At 34.9% G+C, this 20,020-nt stretch overlaps 3 protein-coding genes across 4 annotated transcripts; 1 reads left to right on the top strand and 2 right to left on the bottom strand.

The window, feature by feature from the left end:
* Positions 1 to 101: 101 nt before the first annotated feature.
* LOC149727801 (uncharacterized) lies at positions 102 to 3,206 on the bottom strand. Of its 2 annotated transcripts, none has more exons than XM_089887506.1 (7): positions 2,758 to 3,206; positions 2,454 to 2,624; positions 1,897 to 2,098; positions 1,752 to 1,838; positions 900 to 1,045; positions 570 to 719; positions 102 to 278 (listed from the first exon to the last, which is right to left on the bottom strand). In XM_089887506.1, the coding sequence occupies exons 1-7, from the start codon at positions 3,143 to 3,145 to the stop codon at positions 208 to 210; spliced, it is 1,215 nt and encodes a 404-aa protein (XP_089743632.1). In that variant the 5' UTR covers positions 3,146 to 3,206; the 3' UTR covers positions 102 to 207. The 2 variants fall into 2 exon arrangements, with proteins under 2 accessions (XP_089743632.1, XP_089743633.1); XM_089887507.1 differs by having other exon boundaries at positions 102 to 250; positions 2,758 to 3,205.
* A 3,156-nt stretch (positions 3,207 to 6,362) lies between these two features.
* On the top strand, positions 6,363 to 10,486 carry LOC149727800 (uncharacterized). The gene is made up of 8 exons (XM_089889272.1): positions 6,363 to 6,527; positions 6,895 to 7,142; positions 7,384 to 7,539; positions 7,827 to 8,089; positions 8,376 to 8,573; positions 8,848 to 8,975; positions 9,039 to 9,406; positions 10,122 to 10,486. Exons 2-8 carry the CDS (start codon positions 6,897 to 6,899, stop codon positions 10,254 to 10,256), a joined length of 1,494 nt encoding a protein of 497 aa, XP_089745398.1. The 5' UTR covers positions 6,363 to 6,527; positions 6,895 to 6,896; the 3' UTR covers positions 10,257 to 10,486.
* A 590-nt stretch (positions 10,487 to 11,076) lies between these two features.
* On the bottom strand, positions 11,077 to 19,856 carry LOC149727799 (GTP-binding protein 2-like). Its single transcript, XM_089889270.1, has 10 exons — positions 19,585 to 19,856; positions 18,432 to 18,643; positions 17,539 to 17,650; positions 16,986 to 17,183; positions 15,725 to 15,899; positions 15,147 to 15,363; positions 14,192 to 14,333; positions 12,954 to 13,184; positions 12,234 to 12,404; positions 11,077 to 11,902 (listed from the first exon to the last, which is right to left on the bottom strand). The coding sequence occupies exons 1-10, from the start codon at positions 19,708 to 19,710 to the stop codon at positions 11,624 to 11,626; spliced, it is 1,863 nt and encodes a 620-aa protein (XP_089745396.1). The 5' UTR covers positions 19,711 to 19,856; the 3' UTR covers positions 11,077 to 11,623.
* Between the last annotated feature and the right edge of the window lie 164 nt (positions 19,857 to 20,020).

Raw genomic sequence — 20,020 nt, 5'->3', positions numbered from 1 at the left:
AATGGTAATGCTAGCTCATTTGTCAAACTTTCTGATAACTGATGTTTGACGTACATTTTCTCCTTCGTAACACGAGGCACATATATAACACAACAAAGAAATAAACATAAAACAATATATTAACAAAAATAAAACGCAGTAAATGTTAATACTTGGAACAAGAAATCAGAAATCTCAGATACATCAGCTAAACACGTTCAATATTCATTATATTCGTCCCATCTCTGAGCGAATTAATTGGCTGGCAGGGCTGGAAATAAAACATTCTGTTTTGTCATCTAAACATTTAGTATATGAGCAATTCAATTTAGCTAAAAAAATATTTTTAGAGTTTGTAACTGTTTTAAATTAGGGCTGTGTATACTGTGGGCTAAGACTGGAGACCAGATTTTCGCGTTTTGAACAATAAACAACACTCCTATAGAATAGCGGCGATACGGTTATATATTTCTGTATATATTTTTAATTTACTACATAACAGGACAATAAAAGAAGTTTAAATATGTCCTATCTTACCCTACCTACTATACAAGTAATATTTTTATACTGACTTTGTTTTAAATAATTACCTGTGGACGAAGTAGTCGTTTTGCAATCCATTCCAATGCTGGTTTCGCTTGTTGTTGGAGAACTCCTCGTTTCGTCGACTTGTATTAAGTGTTGGTTTCCAAGGCCGTATAACTGACACAACATTGGAAGTAACGCTCTGTTCTCCATACCTAAAATGTTGTGATTTAGTGACTTTGAATATTGGGAAGCTATCCGGGTGGTCGGGAAATAATTAATCTACTGCAGAATTATTTAAATCATATTACGTATGTGGTAACTCGTAAGCGGGCACGAGGTGTATGGAACGGAACATTTCTATTAAAAAGGTAAAAGAAAAATTAGAAAATTACCAGCTCCCAAATGTTGGTGCATATTTTGGATCATTGGTCTTTGCAACATAGGAAAGGTTTGTGGCAGCACTTGCTCAAGGGCCGCATAATTTCCCGTCTCAGCGAGCAGCTCCAACCCAACCGCAGTTTGACGCTTCCATTTTGTTCTGTGACAAAAATAGGCGGCTATAACTATAGGGTTAATTAAAATGGGAATTTTGGCAAGTTTTTAAACCATATTTCATTCGATTTTTATAAGGATTAATAAAATACTTAATAATTCTTATTCGAATTGTGTTCAAAATATTACCTGAACCGTAATATTTGACCGCACAGACAAAAACCTATAGTAGCCTGACACTTTTGAGTCGTTTACTAGGAATTATAAGATTCTGGTTTTAAGGAGTTTGATCGACCAAACTATACATTTTGCTAGTTGGCAGTTACAAATTGGCATATTAGCAACAAAAATTAGAAAAAGCATCGATAATTTTTTCCACCACTTTAACGAAGTGACTCAAAAGATCCAATTAGGCAGCTTATTCGTTCGCGCCTATTACGCAAGGGAAATTAGGAAAACCTACGGCGTACTTAACATTATGCCAGATCTATATAAACAGATTTTAATTATACGTGTTGGTAAAATTTTTCTTCATTCTAATATAATATGGTGGGGAAGACGAGAGAACATTAGCACATATAATGTCCAAATATCCTGATCCTATTTAACGACGAATCAACAATAACGGTCTATGGGAGTCGGGAGAATAAGGTTTTATGTGTTTTTTTAAAGTTTTTTTGTTTACTATCAAAAGGGAAAAGAAAGATTTCCCATCTCCTCACCCCTACTAAACTTATAATTTAATGTCGAACCTTCTGTTTTGATACCACGTCTTTACTTGTGTGTCTGATAAATCAAGTCTTTGGGCCAATTCAATTCTATCTTGAACAGAAAGATACCTGAAAATATGAATAAAAATAACTTTTTACAAAATTTGCAGCAAAATTTTGATTTTACTTTTTGCATTCAAAACTGCTCTCTAGTTCCTGTAGCTGGTCGTCCGTGAAAGCAGTTCTTGCTTTTCTGGCTTTCTTGGTCGGAGCAACTTTTGTATGTATTCGTTTGTCTTCTTGTTTAGGGTTGGGGTCGTCGTCTTGGTCGAGTCTTCTTCGAATATCTTGCGACCAATCGTATTTACTGTCTGTAGGAGCTACGGGTGCTGTAATAAACGCACATCAAGTATTAAATACAATACTGTGGAGTAAGAATGAATACCGTTAGCAGCTAAATCCCATATTTCATGATCGTGTTTTCAACAACAATTAACAACGTTATTTTTAACAAGTCGCGAGCCATTAGTCTGTGCGATCAGTTACTTCTGTAACTCTAATCTTTACAGTAGGCCTACTACGAAATGGGATAGAAAAATAAAATGAAAACATATCCCATCTTCTCCTAACTAATATGATAAATATTTTGACAAACTTATTGGAATATTCTAAAGCCGATCTACTTTAATACTAAAACTTTCGCAAACAAAGAACAGACATATCGACACATAAATTTGTACTCACGGATGCAAATGTTATAACTTCCTTTCAACTGCTTGTCGAGAAATTGCCCAACAACTGCCTTGCTTGCTGGCATTGAGAAAGGTAGAAAGTTCGGGGTATGAGCACCACTTCTACTGAGACCACCGTTCCATAACGCATGCGGTAAATGCGGGGCAAGAAAATTTGAATGGCCTGAACAAAAGTGTATCATTATACGTATGGTTATATATGCAGTACAGTAATTTGTAAGTAAAGTAGTTGAATATGTTTTCGAATACTAATATGCACCTAGTCGTGGGATAAAACACTCTAGATATTTGCGTACCAAATACAGGGAGGCCGTAACCGTGATTTTGAAGCAATTTCGAGGGAACTTCGCTGTAAGCTCCTTTCATGAATTGGGCTTTTGTGAGTTGTCCAATTAAGTTGTCTTTCAGCAACAATCTTTCCGGTTTTCGATCTGAAGTAAAACTGTCTTCCCCAAAATTATGTTGCTGCGAAGAACGGAATATTTCATCTTTTAGGTGTGAATTATGATATCGGGACTTTTGGCGATTATCTTCGTTCAGGGAGTTTTTTGGACTGGTAGTACGGCTATCTTCTTTCAAAAGTTTGGCGATGGAGAAATTGCTGCATTGTTTTTGGACTTCAACTTCGCATTCGTCTGAACCTCTTTCTTGATGATCACTCTCGACGTCACTTTTCGCATCCATATTTGTAGAAATGCCTACGCTTTCTGGGAAACGTTTTGTCTAAAAAAAACAAAAAAAATTAGTACAAATAAAAAAAGGTATTAAAAAAATACCCATAAATTAAAAAAATCCTAAATACTTTAAGCTTTCAAATAAAATTGTAGCTCCTGTTTTTGACGTAGTCAGGCGAGCTTTTACGCATACCAGAAACAAGGATGTGGGCTTTTATACGGCGAGCAATAGCGACAAATATGGTTCTTGTTCAAAGCTTTCTTTTTTCTCACGCCGATCGTCGTCAAAACCTAGAGCGAGAAGGGATTAATTTTTGTGATGCATTTGATAGTTTATGACAAGTTGTCCCGAATTAAAAATTTAGTACTTCTTAATAATTTTGACGGATATAAATATAGTACTGCGGGGTAAGATGGGATACCGTTAGCACCTATAAATTCGATATTTCCTGATTGTGTTTTTAACAAATAACAGCGCTATTCTAGAGTCGCGAGGCTATACAGCTATATACTTGTAAATATTTAGTGTTTACCACCAAAAGGCACAAGATAAGTGAATGTAAACATGTCCTATCTTACCCCACTCTGCTATATACTTGTCACCAAACTATTGTTATTCTACACAATGTTCGTATAACCCATGTAAATAGTAATGCTTTACAAAATAAGAACCTAAGTTTTTATACAAAGATATATTAAAGTTTAATACACAATTTTATTTTGTTATAAGACTTCAATGTATATTAAACTCATAGGTTGTAATTTACAATAAAACACGTCTTTGTAATATCGGTACCGTGTTATGGAAAATTGCGAATGGTCTGTTTCTATAGTAATCGACAGCAAATTCGAAGTTCAGGTGTTTCTCATGAGAACTGTGCGCTATAAACGGCAAGCAACCGGCGATTAGTGATTAAAGATTGATTGGTAAGATTTGTGACAACGAGAAGGGGCTTAGGTCGTGCCCGCACCTCAGTAGACTATTGAAAGGGATAATTAGCAGGTGATAGGTAAATGTCGCTTAGCCACATTTATAAGCCAAGCGAAAAGACGCGAAAATGGTAATTGGGTGCCACACAAAGCGACAGACGACGAGTGATACAATAGTGGAAAACGTACGCCCTAATTTTTATTATATGCTAATGGTGTTATTATCAGTATTGAACTTGCGATGCGGCGTAATAGCTTTTCGGAGTGACGTACACGTATTATCTCATACAAAAACCGTTAAAACGGATGAAAAATAAAGAGCGCGGTTTAATACGTCTACTTTTAGCGCTTTTGTACTCATAGTCAAAAGTATCCTATTATATCCAATTTGGACGGGGAAAGTAATGTAAGGCGTAAACAAGTCGCCAATAACTGGTTGAGCACATTTTTCTTTAAACGTTACCATATTTTTTATTTATTTTTTTATTTCGTTTAAAATCCTTCCAAAAATCTTACCAACTGTTTCTATGACCATAAGATTTATTTAAATGTATTTCATTCAATTTGAGCGGTTCATGGCAATTAAAGTGATATATTCAGTCAGTCGGCCATGGGTTCTCGTAAATAAAACATGCCAAAACGTATTAAATCTTCGTGGGACATACCCTTCTAGTGAAGCGGCATTGAGTGACAGTTAATTAATATTAATTCAAATTGAACTGATTTAACCAGACCATACAATAATTGGACCCATTCAAAAAAATAAATTAAAACACTAGCCGTACATATATACAATACGTAAAAGTTTCTAAAATAGATGTCTTTTGTGTGAATTTCGTTTAAGTTTAGGTTATATAAAAAAAATATATTTCAAAATTATTTATTTCTGTAAAAAAATTTCGGTATAAAAATTTATTGCCCTATATTTTTAAATACTAAAGGTGCAAATACATTTTAAATTACACTTCGTTAAACGGTATTTGAAAGATATTATGTTCGCAGGTTCAGACATTGCAAGGGTCGCAATACACACTATTTTCCAATCCGGTTATTAACGCGCGTTTTGCGCTTTTATGAACACAGTTGAAATCGCCCTCCAATATATACCAGCAGGCACACATAAACACTAGATCCGCTATTTATTAACTGCCTTTTACATTGCTCTAAACGAGTCGGTCAAAATTTTTGAGAAAATAATGAAAAACCATATTTAGAATTAATATAGTAGAGTGGGGTAAGATGGTACGTTTTTATCCTATTATTTGTACCGTTTCGGTATAGTAAACAAAGAACATTTACAAAATTTTTATCGCAACTTCAAAATATCGTTGTTGATTGTTAAAACATGATTCGGAAATATGGGGTTTATAGGTGCTAATAATGTAACCATCTTACCCCGCAGTACAATATGTTTTATGAAGCTCAAGCGAAAACTGACGTTTTTTAAATTAAAACCGGTCACCCCTAATCTAACATATTGTCTTATCCATGTGAATACGATGACATTTTATTATCCGCTTCTTGCACAAAGCAAATGTCGTGCAGATAAAACGTCAAACTGCAAATCCAAATGCACAGCGTCAGTACATTGATGATATTCTTAATTAACAGCATTGAAGTGAAAAAAATAAGAAAGGACTTAATTCACGCTTTGAATAGATACGACTTGATAGAGCGATAATATATGATTGGCTTATTTACAATAAGAAAGTGACTCTATATGGCAGTCACTAATTCCCATGAGAGCCGAAATAAATGTAGTTTCGATCATTTTACGTAATTATGTCTCATTGTAACGGTATATTGTATTGATAACTATTGCTTCTTGAAAATCTATGCAAATAATGCAACTCCTTTTTAATTGCTTGCAGAGAAATTGTCAGAGTCGCTGACCCAAGGCACACAAAACAAAATGTACCCAGGCCATATACTCAATTTGTATGTAATTGGTAAGAATGTTACTTTGTAATCAACACATTTCGTAATACAGCATAGTTAACTGGGTGTTGCACAACGGGTAAGCTGATTGGCTCTACTTAGTAGCACCTTTTTTATATGGCCACCAAAATAAGATCGTGTAGTTTTATATTAGTTTCTTACAAATACCAACTTATACACTATATAAGAGCTCTAAACATAATTACTTAGGTGTTTAAAAAAATGTTTTAAAAATAAATAACATTTTGCATCACTGTGCGAATTCTACGCATTTTGATCAGCTGGACACGTTTTACTCTCAGAATTCGGCGCTTATAATTATCCGCCCGCGTGTCGTGGCCAAGAATCATACTGCCAACGTGTTTCACAACGAATCAGTTTCTATTGAACCTTTACTGACCACGTTTTAGTTTTAAGAGGTTTTTGCCCGAAGACTGTTGTAAAACGAGCAGAGAAATTTTAACGTGAAAGCTTAACATAAAGATATATTGAAGCTTTTGAACCATTGTTTTAAAGAAAAACAAGTAAGATTAAGATTAAAATAGGTTGGGAGATTTTCATTGTATTTTTTTGGTCTAGTGGGTAGAAGATACAGGCTCTTCTGACCGCTTTGCCCATCAGTAGTATAAATGCTAAAACATGGTGGGGTGGGGGGAGATGGGACACCTTTATCACATAATATCCCAATATCCTGGTCGATCGTCTTTTAGACCATTAACAACGGTCTATGGAAGTCGTGAGGATACGATTTTATAATTGTTTGAATGTTATTTGTACCAAATGGGCCGAGTAAATAGAACGAAAAGGTGTCTTGTTTTCCCAACCCTACTATACATGTTTCAAAGTGAGAATTCTATAGCATTCGTTACTCATGATAACACATCATTGCAGATATGGCTATCGACAACCGACCACGAAACCGTGAGCATGGGTACGGGCCTTATAACCGAGTCAATCCGAAAGTAAACCAATCTAAAAATCTCCCCTACCGTCGTCCTAGTGCACCACGTGGAGCTACGTACGTTCACGTTGAAGCTTCACCAGCGTCATCTTGCGGATACGCCGCAATGCAACCGCTACCGGCTGGTGGCAACAGAGGTTTTCAAAATCATCCTTCAAACTTTAACCCAAATAAACGAGTAAGCAAACGTTGTTATTAAGCGCATAATAATAGTAAATAATCATCTGGTCTGATGTTTTAGTAGGTATTGTCAGCTGTTTGATAATAAATAACAAAGAAAATCGCACAATGCCAAACACCAACCGTTTTTAAACTAACGTAACTTATACCCATAATACGCTAAAATTAAAAATTTAACAATATATTGACGCATATCTAGATTAGAAAAAAACGCCATCTTACAGAAGTTTTTTATACAGGCCCCACCTTTACAACCTCCCTGCCAGAAGCGAATGAGTTTCAATCAACAAGACGTTGCGCTGATAGCCATGCCCATGACATTACCTCCACCCATAGAAGGAACGGCTAAACTGCCACAGTTCGGATTTCTTTACCAAGAATTTGAGCGCATGAAAGTAAGAATATTTTGTGGTGCGAATGTTGTGTGAAAAGTAAGTTTGTGTTTACGTGAATTAATAGACATATGCATTTGTATTTTTGTATTGGGGTAAGATGGGATGCTGTAGGCATCGAATTCCCATGGTTTAAATAATTAACAACCCTATAAGTCGTGACAATAGGGCTATATAATTATGTAAGCAGTTTTGGTTTAATACCAAATGGGACGAAACCTAAAACTAAAATCTGTCCCATCTCACCCCACCTTACCATAGTAAATTAAAACAAATATTTAAATAAACAGAAAATCGGGCTAATGAAGACCGCTGCGCAACCAGCAACTGCCGTGTCCTCTGTACCGCTGGTTACGAAAACGATCCCTACATTTAATGTGGTTCCCGCACAACCGGAGCGAAATGAGCGGGATTGTTTTGTTGCTGCAATGAAACTATTCATGAAGTCTTACATGCCAACCGCTTGCTTTGACTGTGCTGAACCGGTGGACGACTGGAGCAAAGAGGCGGGCGCACTTATAAGTGAAATCACTAGTGCAGCAACTGCAGAACGGTAAGTGTGTGTAACTGTAGATTTTATTATTCAACTGTTGGGCGTGTTTTGGCGCAAGAATTTTAACTTATTACCACTCACGTGACGGGGCAACGACTGATCATATTACACGAATGTCCTGTTTCATACACCTCGTGCCCGGTTACACGAGTTTTTACCACGTATACATACTTTGTGGGTGAATGTTTTGGGGATTTTCTTATTTTTTGCTGTTTGGCTGATGATTATACAAGCTATAGGCTAGAAATCGTTAGAATAACCGGATTTTACTAAATATCATTTTTAGTTGCACGAAAAGCACCTGGCCAACGAAATCTAGGAGCCCCAGCATCGATAGTTCCGTGGATTCGGCTCCGAATTCCATCGTCGAAGATATACATAGACACCTACTGGACATCAAACCCTCACCTTACCCCAGTGGTGTACCAGCATCTGTGAATAGCAGTGATAATGAAGACGACGATGGAAGATCGATAACAAAGAGGCGGGTGTTTATTTCTTATGTGCTAAACCTGGGGTCTTCTTCCACTCTAATAAATGAATGAAAAAATATAAGTAAACGACAGTCGGCATAACACAAGTGTTTAGGTTCACACACTCCTTGCGACTGGTCCTTTATTTGTTTTAAATGTAGGACTGCAAATTTGTCCGATGTCACATACGACCACCGTGGTGGCAGCATCGGGCTTTGAACCAATCTCCTGTTGTAGTTAATACCAGCACTGTCAGCACTATGAGTAACCCAAATTTAATTTTAGCCCGCTGCAACATTCTTCATACAACCAGGACAACGTTTGTAAAATCCGTTTATCCATGGATTCTGGGTACCAGTCGTCGTCCACAGATGGAGGCAGTAGCATGAGCTCAAAGTATCCGGCAGTTCACGGTGAATCAAAAGTGCTTAAAATTCGGAAAATGCTCAAATTTAAATCTCGTGCTTTTCTTGAAGGTAGCCAGGTGACGAGGGAGTTGTACGATGATGCGGCGTCCGAGATTTCTTCGTCTTCCTCCACCTCCCAACCATGTTCTCCGACCCGCAGAGGTTTCCCCGGGGACTTCGAGTTAAACTCTGTGTCTCCAAGGTCTTTGCAAACTTATTTATCAGCACTGCAACAGTTGCCTTTTCAAAACAACAACAATTTACCGGCGAAGCGTACAGTTTCTGGTGACAGTGATCTAACCACCGAGCCCTACCAGAACCAGAAGCACAAAGAATGGATCACAGAAGAAATATTAGAAATGATAGCGGTGAGGGATCGACTTTACAAACGAATGAAGAAACAACCTTCGCCGGATATGGTGGAAATGTATAAGAAGGTAAGAACTATGATTTAGACACATTTTCATCTTAATTTAGACGAGTGTCTTTTAAGACTTGATTCTTGGGACATCTTAAAGACATATACCCTTTTTGTATGGTAAAAAGTTAATGCGAATAACGATCCGCATTAACTCCTCATATGGTAACTCGCTAACCGCGTTATTTTGCATGGTCATTGGTTTATGCGCGTATCAACGTTGGGTAAGCTTATTTTACCGCAATATTATTAAATCTAGTTTATAAAATAAGTTTTAATACTTTAATGGTGCTATTACCAACGAAAACCTATAAAATTAATACCCGAAAAGGATTAGGCTCTTAAAAGTAAAACTGTACTTTCACCTTACTTTTCTTTACTCGCATAATGCGAGTAACAACCAACCTCCTACAGCAGAGGAGACGCTTATGACGTTATGCGTGTTAACTTTGTTTTTGCGAGTAAATATGCGAGTACCTACGCGCATAAAAGTGACCATGCAAAAATGGTAATAATATCCAAATATCTTAGCGTATTTTAAACAATTAACAACGGTGTACGGGAGTCGCGAGATTACAGTTTTATAATTCTTTTGAATGTTTTTGTTTTCTACTAAATGAAACGAGAAAGTAGAACGAAAAGGTGTCCCATCTTCCCCATCATACTATACCTCAGTTAAATAAAAAATGATTATTCTCATTCCGTATTATTAAACTAAGATTATTCTTCGCCAGGTTCGAAACATGGTTGTTGGGTTGACAAGGAATGCAAAAAGAGCTCACGAGAAGAAAATTGAGGACGCCACAAAATTCGGTGGATATTCTACCCCTACCCCGCCCTCGTTCGGTGTAACTGCACGTTATAGGTAGTTATGGTTGCTTTTAACCGTGTGTATTTGTGTTTCCAGATTTTATGTGTATGATATTGAGTGCGATTTTATAATCTGTATTTTCCATCTGTATTTTATGAAGCTTTCTTTTATCGTTTTCAAATGTTCTCAAAAGTGCCGCCTTCGAGTATTTGATTTCATTGCATGTTTTTCTGATGTCGTTCGCACAAGTTTTTGAATTCCGAATAAATTTGTGTGACGTCTAACAAATTCGAAAGCTTACAAATCCAAGGTCTGAGTTCAAACCTGCGAATAAATTTGTGTGACGTCTAACAAATTCGAAAACTTTCAAATCCAAGGTCTGAGTTTAAACCTGTATATAGAAGGCGAGCACAGCAGATAGTGGTTATGGCTTAACTGGGTAAAACGCAGTTCCAATTATGTGGCAAGGTTAACCTTTGTAGGAGGACACTTAATACTAAATGCTTTAAATGAGTTGCCGAAATCGTCAGCCATGCAATAAACAAACCACCGAGCATTAAAACTAGCTGTTGGTTAAGATGAAAGCGGACCTACCAACCAACTGTCATCCCGCTGGGTAAAATATCACGAGACTGATTTTTTTGCATTTTAAATGACCTTAATTCTCTTCAACTCCTGTTTTTGGAGCAACCAATTTTTTTTATTCGAAGTCTAACTTAAAAATAAATGTAGATATGTTTTTAACTGTAAGCAGGTTTTAACAACTGTTGTTTTGCCGCTATATCCGGTCCTTTCTTTTAAAATATTTCTAATTCTTTGCTACCGTAATCGAAGAGACAAATACAGTCATTATTACTTACCTAGAGTTTAGGTCAGAGTTTCACAGTGTGCAACAGCACTCGTTTAATTAAACCAACCAACCGACGTAGCATGCACACAATGTAAGCACAACATTACAAACAAAATTCGGACAAAATGCGGCAGTCAATATTTCTAACCAACGTCGCCCATAAAATACAACACACCGAGATATATTCTATAGAAAAATACAATTTATGGTAAAAAAACGTTTTTGTTTTGAAAAGAAATATAGTTGGGATAAAAATATTGTTTTTTTTATGAAAGAAAATACAGCTTATTAAACTCGATTAGGATAAAAGTGGGGCGAAAAAATTCCGACTTTTCCATTGCGAAATTATTATTTTTAGTAAAATATTTAACCTAACAATAAAATTTTTCAACACATTAAAGAAATAACCCATTCACGGTCTAGGTTTTTAAAATATAGACGCATATTATAACGCCTTGCTAACCAGAAGCGGAACACCGCTTATTACAAAAAAAACAAAATTTTTCGAATAAATCTATGAAAAAGAAATGGGAAAAAATATTATAAAGCTAAGAACAAGCTTATTGTAAGATCACCTAACGCTCTACATGTTGCCGTTTACTCGAAGACACAGACGTTAGTTCATCTGAGCTAGCATACCCTGGAGGTGAGGAAGAAGATGGTGATCTCTGGGAGTGTTTTCTTTGCCTCTTCTGGATGCGTTCTCCCGGAGTAAACGGGAAGACTTTTGTGATTTGTCCGATACCTTTAGTGGTCCTCTCGCGGAAGAGAAGAGTTGAGCTTAGACGAAGATGTTCGGGGTAACAAACAAAGCGGAAAGTCACGACTGACTGCTCGTTCTGGTTGAGTGATTCCTGTGTATTTGAAGTTTCATTACATTGTATATTTTTGGAAATAAAATTATATATATATGTACATATGTTATTTTTGAAAAACCAAAGGAATGAAAAGAATGAGAAGAGAACACGTTCAAGTGCCAATAAAATATCGAAAGTTTCTCGAAGCTGGTCCCATTAACTTACTATAGCTAAAACATTGTGCCTGTTTCTCATATTTCCAACAAGTCATTTAGGCAGGGCTGTACATATTCAGTTTACTTTACTCTTTTATGTGGTATGTATGATTACTACGGTCTACGGACCATGACATGCTTGTCTACGCAGGTTTGTGGCCTACGTAACTTACCGTATCGTTGTGAATTTTCTCAACCACAGCAGTTTGTCTGACACTACCAACATGCACTGTGGTTTGAAACCCAGGACATAATGCACTTGTTGGATGGTATAGAAGAAACACTGTTGCTTCAAACTGAATACAACAACTTGGTTTCAACTCCGGACTAACCAGTACCATACCCTATGAAAAAAAAAGTAATGTTCAATCTTCATACCAAAGGGCAGTTTTAAATAATTTTTAAATTTCTACAATTCAAAAACAACAAAGGACAAATTAGGACCTTAGGTGTGGAAATATGGTTTATAAACTTTAGTCCTTTAAACTTTGCGTAGCGGGCAACTACGTATGTTTTGACACGCATAGTAAATGATTGTTTCGTGTAGTAACAACAGGTGTGGTAATCAATCATCCATGACGTAAAACATATCAGTAATTATACATGCTGTAAATAATGCAGAACATTTAACTCAATATAGCAACATAAGATTCTGGAATACTGTAACCATTTACATTGCATATCAACGATCTAACTTCATTTAATAACAACCACAAATATAACCAAAAACTTTTTACAATGCAGGGGAAGCAGGGATAGTTAGACGTACATTCTTCTAAACCAAACTTGGTTGTCAGAGTTTTTTTTGATTAATGCAGTGAAAAAATATTCAGAGCACGCCTGGCTACCCTGCCACCCCAGGTTTGGCGCCTATGACCACAAAAAAAACTCACTTTTCGAATATCATCTTTATCAATATTAATCAAGGATAACGATGCTGCTTGGCCGGCTCTTACTACACGACACGGTGCTCGATTCCTTTGTATGGTCGTCACGGTAACTGGGAGATAGCGCCCTTCAGTGTTAGGCCCGATGATCAAGTTGTTCTGCTCAGTGATGACACCGTGTGACAGCGTACCACCAACCACGGCACCGACTTCGGGGACAGAGAAAACTTCATCAACCTGTTTTGTAGAATTAAGAAATAAATAAAAGTTAAAGCTAAAATAAATAAATTGGTATAATTGCAGTTTTAAGTTAAAATGAATAAGTTAGTAAAATTTCCGTTTTTGATAAAACTGAATAAATTTTATGTTTTAAGGTTAACTGAATAAATAAGTAAAGTTGCAGTTTTACTTTGTAAATGAATTTGTCAATAACAGAACCTCTCTCACCTAATTGTAAAGTAAAAATCACAAAAGAGAAAACAACGTAATTAATAGTGGGAATGTTCAAGTAGATTACAAACTGTATGCACCAACATACGAACATTTAAATTCCCCTTTATTTCAGTACTGTGTTCATAAATGAATGCAACAGTCATTGAAGAAAACACAAATTCAATGTGATGACTAAGATTAACTGTTTTGTTCAATATTTGTATTCACACATATTTAAACATTAAAAAATCATAATAATCAACACAAATCAGCTCATGATAACATGTGCTAAGTAGTATCACCGTCCACCAATCATATATGTATATTTAACAGGTCATTCAAATCATACATACACATTGAACATGTCATACGCATGATATAGTAACCTCATATGACCTAAATGACATGAAACAAAGCAGTGACCGTGTATACTGTATATGCACGTTGACTGAACCAGTGTGAACGTGTATAACCTTACCTTTGGGCTTAACTACTATTAACTGTTCTTGCTACAACCTAGTGCAGTGGGCATTTATAGATTACCTTAATACACAATAGACCGGCACCGTAACTCGTTGGTTTTAAGTAAAGGACAGGGTCACGTTACACTGGTTGTATGAAAAGACATACACGGTTGGGTGTTGTGGTGATGGGCCAAATCTAGTCTAAACCTCAGGTTCGCGACAAGGTTGGTAATTGTTCAAAACATGATCAAGATATGTGGGATTGGGATGCCATTGGCATTTCTATCCAATATTACCTCACCTTACTAGTTACTATATGATACTGCGGGTCTGTATCATTAAACTAACCTGAAACTGTGGCAATTCCTGCATCAACTTTTCTTGCTCTCGTTGATTTTTTTGGGGAGATAAAACATTGAAGAACTTAGTGAGTAGAGAAAGATTTGCACCACTCAAGCTGGATACTTTGAACAATGGAACAATCTTTGATCTGTGAAAAAAATATATTCATACAAGATACAAGATACTTATAGTTGCATATTTGTATATATTATGTTGCCTCTATGTTATAAATCCCAAAGAGCTCTCCTGGTATTTTAATATTTTTCAATGTTTAGATCCATTTAGGCTGCCTTTTAATGAAGTTTACAAAATAAATAGAAAATAATAAAAAAAATTGAAGTATTATATATAATAGTATATACTAGGCATTATGTTTAGTCTTAATCAGTATTTCTAGTTCAACACAATGCGCTAGGGTACTGTACGCTGAAGAAAGCGAAAATCCAAAGTTTGTGTAAAAATTAAAATTTTTGAACTAATAGCAATGGAAAACTTTTAAAACTTTTTCCTTATTGACAGTAGAACATATGTGGGCTTAATGAGCTAACCAATATAGCTGATAGCAGTTTCCCCACAAGGAAATGATGTCGTAGGACAATATTGTATGACATAGTATTACGTAACATATGGTGAGAATAGACGTCTAAATATTATGACGTTTTACAACCCACACAAAACTAAATATAGTTGAATGAACACGCAGTTATATTGACACTTGAAAAGTACAATAGACCTATCATTAAGATTTAGACAGTTTTATAATTGCTAGTTACTAGCTATAAATGTTTGCTGCAAGTATTTACGGACATGTTTTAATTTCTGCTAACGAAATACAGTTTGTTAAAAAACATTGTACAAAAATTACAAACTTTTTCTGGGAAATTACAAGTAGTTTGACTAAAAAGCATAGAAATATATTTCAATTTTTTATAAGAAAGTATAATTGCTGTAGACCACTCACCCCTCTCCACCCATCCCTGCAGCTGCAGTATAAACATCATCTTCCGATCTTACTCTGAACGGAATCCTTCCACAACCAGCGCCAGAGAGCAGTTTCTCCAATTGTCGACATGCCCGGTCCGATACGGCTTCAGGGCAAAGATCGATCTTAGTTACCACGGCAATAGTAGGCACACCAAGCGCCATTGCAAGCCCCAGGTGTTCACGGGTGGTGCCAGCTGAAATTTTAAGACAACAAATGGATGAATGTAACTTATTTAATATTAATCATAGAATTTATTCACCAATGTTCTGTTTCTTACATTTCGTGCTCACTTAGGATTTACCACGTATGTAACTTTGCCCCGCGACTAGACAGTTATATTTTAAAATTAAACGTAGAAATGAAAAAATGTTATAAATTTTGAAATTTTAAACAGCAGTAAAAACTAGGTGGTCGAATGTTTCTATGTATGTACATGCCTTGAACATGCTTTATTACAGTTTTTATCAATATAAACACAAAAATACACGGTAGCCTACTTGAATTGCGTTTAGATTAAATATTGATTTACAAGAGAATCACGATCAAAATCTTACCTACTCCACGATTTGCTGCAACGACCAGCATTGCAAAGTCAGGATGGTGAGAAGTGAGACCAAAAATGGTGGTACGAAGGTATTTATGGTGGCCAGCAAGGTCTATGAATGTTATAATCTTTGACGCCGCCGAACAAATACTTTCTGATGTTTGCAACTCACTGTAGTTTAACACCTGCATTATAAAGGTTTTATGTGAATTTATAAAGGATTCAAATACAATTGAAATTGTGGTTTTAAACTTGTTCGCTATAAAATTGCCATTTTCCACATACATTTCCTAAGTTAACTTTTTTGATATTCCTTTAGTACTACAGGAAGTAATGCCTGCCGTTCTCACGCATCACACTCTATATTTCGGCTTATTTAGGAGGCAAATTTATGGTGGCTTTAATACTATTTAAATAGTGGTTTTATACTAAAGTTGACAATTGTTTCTGTATTTGACATGAAACAAGGTTTAAAAATATGACATATGTTGACAAGGAAAATTGAGTTTACTGCAGCCTGAATGACAGCATAAACCCAAAGTCATCTCTATAATATAAATAAAGTAGCAATAAAAAATTAAAATTTTATTACTACTTTCTTAATTAATCGTTATTAGGCTATTATAATATTTGTAAAAGCTAGAATATTGTAAAAACATAAACCAACAAAATCCAACAATAGCCAAAGATGGTTTAGACACATTTTGGACACAAGGACCATTTTACAAAACACCACTTTTTTTGCCACAAAACGTTAGCATATCTTTCAAACATAGCGATTGTTTAACAATAGGAAAGTTCATGAGATGTAAACATAAATATCCTGTATACGTGAGATTTTGCTTCGTCAAACCACAACAACAGCATTACAAATCTCACTTGGCTATGTTGACATAACAAAACAACAAACACTAATTTGCATAAGCCCAACTTAAATTCATCCAATAAATGGTACCAAGTATTTTTTCGCATAAAATACAACTTACATATAGGAAATTCACATAGTTGTATGAATCTTATTTTTTTGTGTTGATTAAATTATGTAACAACATATTTAAGTCTAAAATTCAAAGTCTACAAGACTATAGACTACAAATCCTAAATCCAAATCAACAGCATCCAGTTTCAAAACCCCTAACTTTCCTGTACAATAGTTTCTACACTCTCTTAAAGCCATTAATGTTGTGAGGTACAAAAAGTTGGACCATTAATTAAACAAATAAAAAAACATAGCCTATACTCCAAAATAAAAATAAATAATATTTTCTTACATTTCCTTTGCTGTCAAAGCCAAGAATTTCGTGACTTATACAAGAAGTTCTACCAGTTTGAATTTCATGTAAATGTCGGAATAAATTAAGTCTCGCTTGTCCGCGTCCATTGTCCAATTGTCCTTGAGTAAGAACGCCGAGTAATGTTGATTTTCCCGCGTCCGCATTTCCAAGAACAGATACACGAAGATCCAAAAACTGAAAATTAAATCAATGCATTAAAATAATGGCACCATTAAAACAGAAAAATTCATTTTAATTAAAACATAGCAAAAAAACAATGCATTAAAAAACATAGGCGTTTTAATATTTTCATAACAGTTCAGATTTTACTAGTTCTTACTCCTTTACAAAGATGTTTTACGTCAAAGTATTTACCCACAAAATTAACTACAAATCAACAACAAAGAGAAAATGTACATAGACTGACATAATTATCAATAAAAAAATGACATATATATATCCAATATATATTTATATATAAAACTAAATACAATCATCACCCTTTTCTGACCCTTGTAATAATTTGTGATATTCTTTTTATTTCAATCACCTGTTGATCATCAGGAACTCTTCGAACCAAAACTTCCGAAACTCTCTTCCTCTCACCGAGGACCAAACTATCAACCTCTCTTTCACGCAATACGGTAAGATCGGCTCCGAGTCTAAGCATGGTAAATATATTAATAATAATACAAAATATATATATAATATCACATAATTACAGTATACGAAATTATTAAGATGATATGTAAATATTCATGGATACATATATTAAATTGTTATATATACATATTACAAAATAGAAAATATATTACAAAAAAGAAAATTCTCAAGTCAAAATTAGGTTAATTTATTACTGGACAAAACAGCTGTCAAAAGACAAACAATTAGGTTATAAGCAGGGGTGAAAAAAATGTCTTTTGCATGTAGCATGTTTTTGTATAAAAGCAAACGGTAGGAAACACTGTTGTATAACCTAAAACACCTATAGTAAAGTGTTCATATTATGACAAAGATTACTAAGTATAGCCTGCAATAAGTTGTTGAATCATATTTTAGCTATTACACATTTACAAAAAAATGCGACATCATCAACATACACAAACCACATAGTGATATGATTAATTATACGTAAACAACCAGAATATAGGTTATGTTTGTGTGCAGAATATTTTGACGTGTCAGGACTACAATAAAATAAGGTTTAAAACACAAGGAGCAACTACACAAGTTGACAAGTACCTATTGCCAAAAACACCTCACTAAAACAAACACAGAACTTCTTGCAAGAAATATTCATATACCAATACTACTTAATCTTTTATTCATGTATTTTGATGATTTCCATTTGTTTGTTTACACCAATACTAATCCATTGCACAAGTAAAATGTCAATGACAAATATTATAAACTTTTCTCTACAAAACCTAGTCAAACACTTACTTTTCTGCCATGCTCTTCAAAGTCCCCATGGTTGAATTAAGTTCTTGGTCAGTAAGGCCGGCACAAACCCCATTGTCTTCGACACCAATCTTATAAATGGCTTCTCCTTGTCCTTCTTGCAGTCTCCATTTCATCTGAGTAACCAAGTGCTCAAGTCGAGAGTCGGTTGGGTTTATCAGCTTCAACTTATATTCCACATTACCTTCTTCCTCCTGTAAGACAAAAATAAACAAAAATTGAATGAATGTATGTAAACTAAAGTAACTGTTTAAAATTGATCAAATAAGTGTATATATATGTATGGTTTAATTATTGCAGTGCAAATAAATGTATATTATAGGTAATATGATTTTATTATTGCACACTATTTAATACATTAATTACTAAGTGTTCTATTTTAATTGAAATTAAGCCTTATTTTGTACTTTAACGATATCATATGACTGACAGTTTTTACTACTCATTCGAGTCATTAGTGAGCAGTAGGTTACAGCAATTGACATTGATTTGGTCTTCAGTAACATTGGCTACTTAGTATAATCTGGGGAATGGTTATAAGTAAGTGAGTGTAAAAAGTTTCAATTTATTTTTATAAAATTTGTATAGGAATATGCTGCAATTTATTTTTATTTATAAAAATAAACAGAACGATAAAATAATTCTGAAAAACTAACAATCATTTCATCATTTCATAAATAAACATTGGAATTTCTAATATTCAGCAATGATATTTTTGTTTTGACTGTTATAGGTGGTGTCTGTAAGGGAACCAAGACAAAGAATCTGTAACTTGATACTGTGAGGTTATTTCAAAGAAAAATAACTTCTGAGACTGTATGTCAATAACAAAATCTAAATTTTTCCTTAAGACGTTAAGGGCCAAGTCTAAAGTGCAATCTCAGAACTTACAAACCTGGTAACACCTAGTACATATTAACACTTTATTGTTATCATATACACAGTAGCATACCCACTCTAAGAGACTGGAGAAACCAAAAGCTTTAAATACTACTTGAGAATTTTGTGGTATAACAAATTAGGCAATTTGTTACAGGTTAATATTTGGTTATTCTTCTAGCACAGTAATATCTTGCATTTACAAAACAAAAACTTCTTTTAAATGTTACGTTTATGCACAATTTCTATATTTTACCTCAGGAGGTAGATTGTCGTTGCTTAAATCGTGCATATCCAGCTCTTGTTTTTTCCTTTTGATTTTTAAAGAATGTATTTGATTGCAATCTGAAGATGCAGGGCTAACAGTTGTGTTATTTTCCATGTTTTCGCCTTTTAGTTGCTTTGTTTTGTTTCACATTACGGCAAGCCGTGCTCCAAACTTGTATATTGCCTAATTTTTAGTTCATCTTCAATTTATTGAGTCATGTTTTTCTATACAACATAGTCGGTTTATGATTTAAATCAAAATCAAGCTTTTATATACCTGCTCGATCGAAGTAAAAAAAGCAAACATATACGAACTCGCCAAGCAAGCCACCAGCCATTACGTATTCGCAGCAAAAGCGTCACAGCAAATCGTTTCGTTTGGTATTGCGCCACCACAGCAAATTTAAAGGGGAGTGTTACCACAC

The sequence above is a fragment of the Ciona robusta genome, chromosome 11 (assembly GCF_009617815.1).
Source record: "Ciona robusta chromosome 11, ASM961781v2".
Taxonomy (NCBI): Eukaryota; Metazoa; Chordata; class Ascidiacea; order Phlebobranchia; family Cionidae; genus Ciona; species Ciona robusta.
Note: the sequence above shows the minus strand (reverse complement) of the source record. Positions and strands in the feature narration are given on the sequence as shown.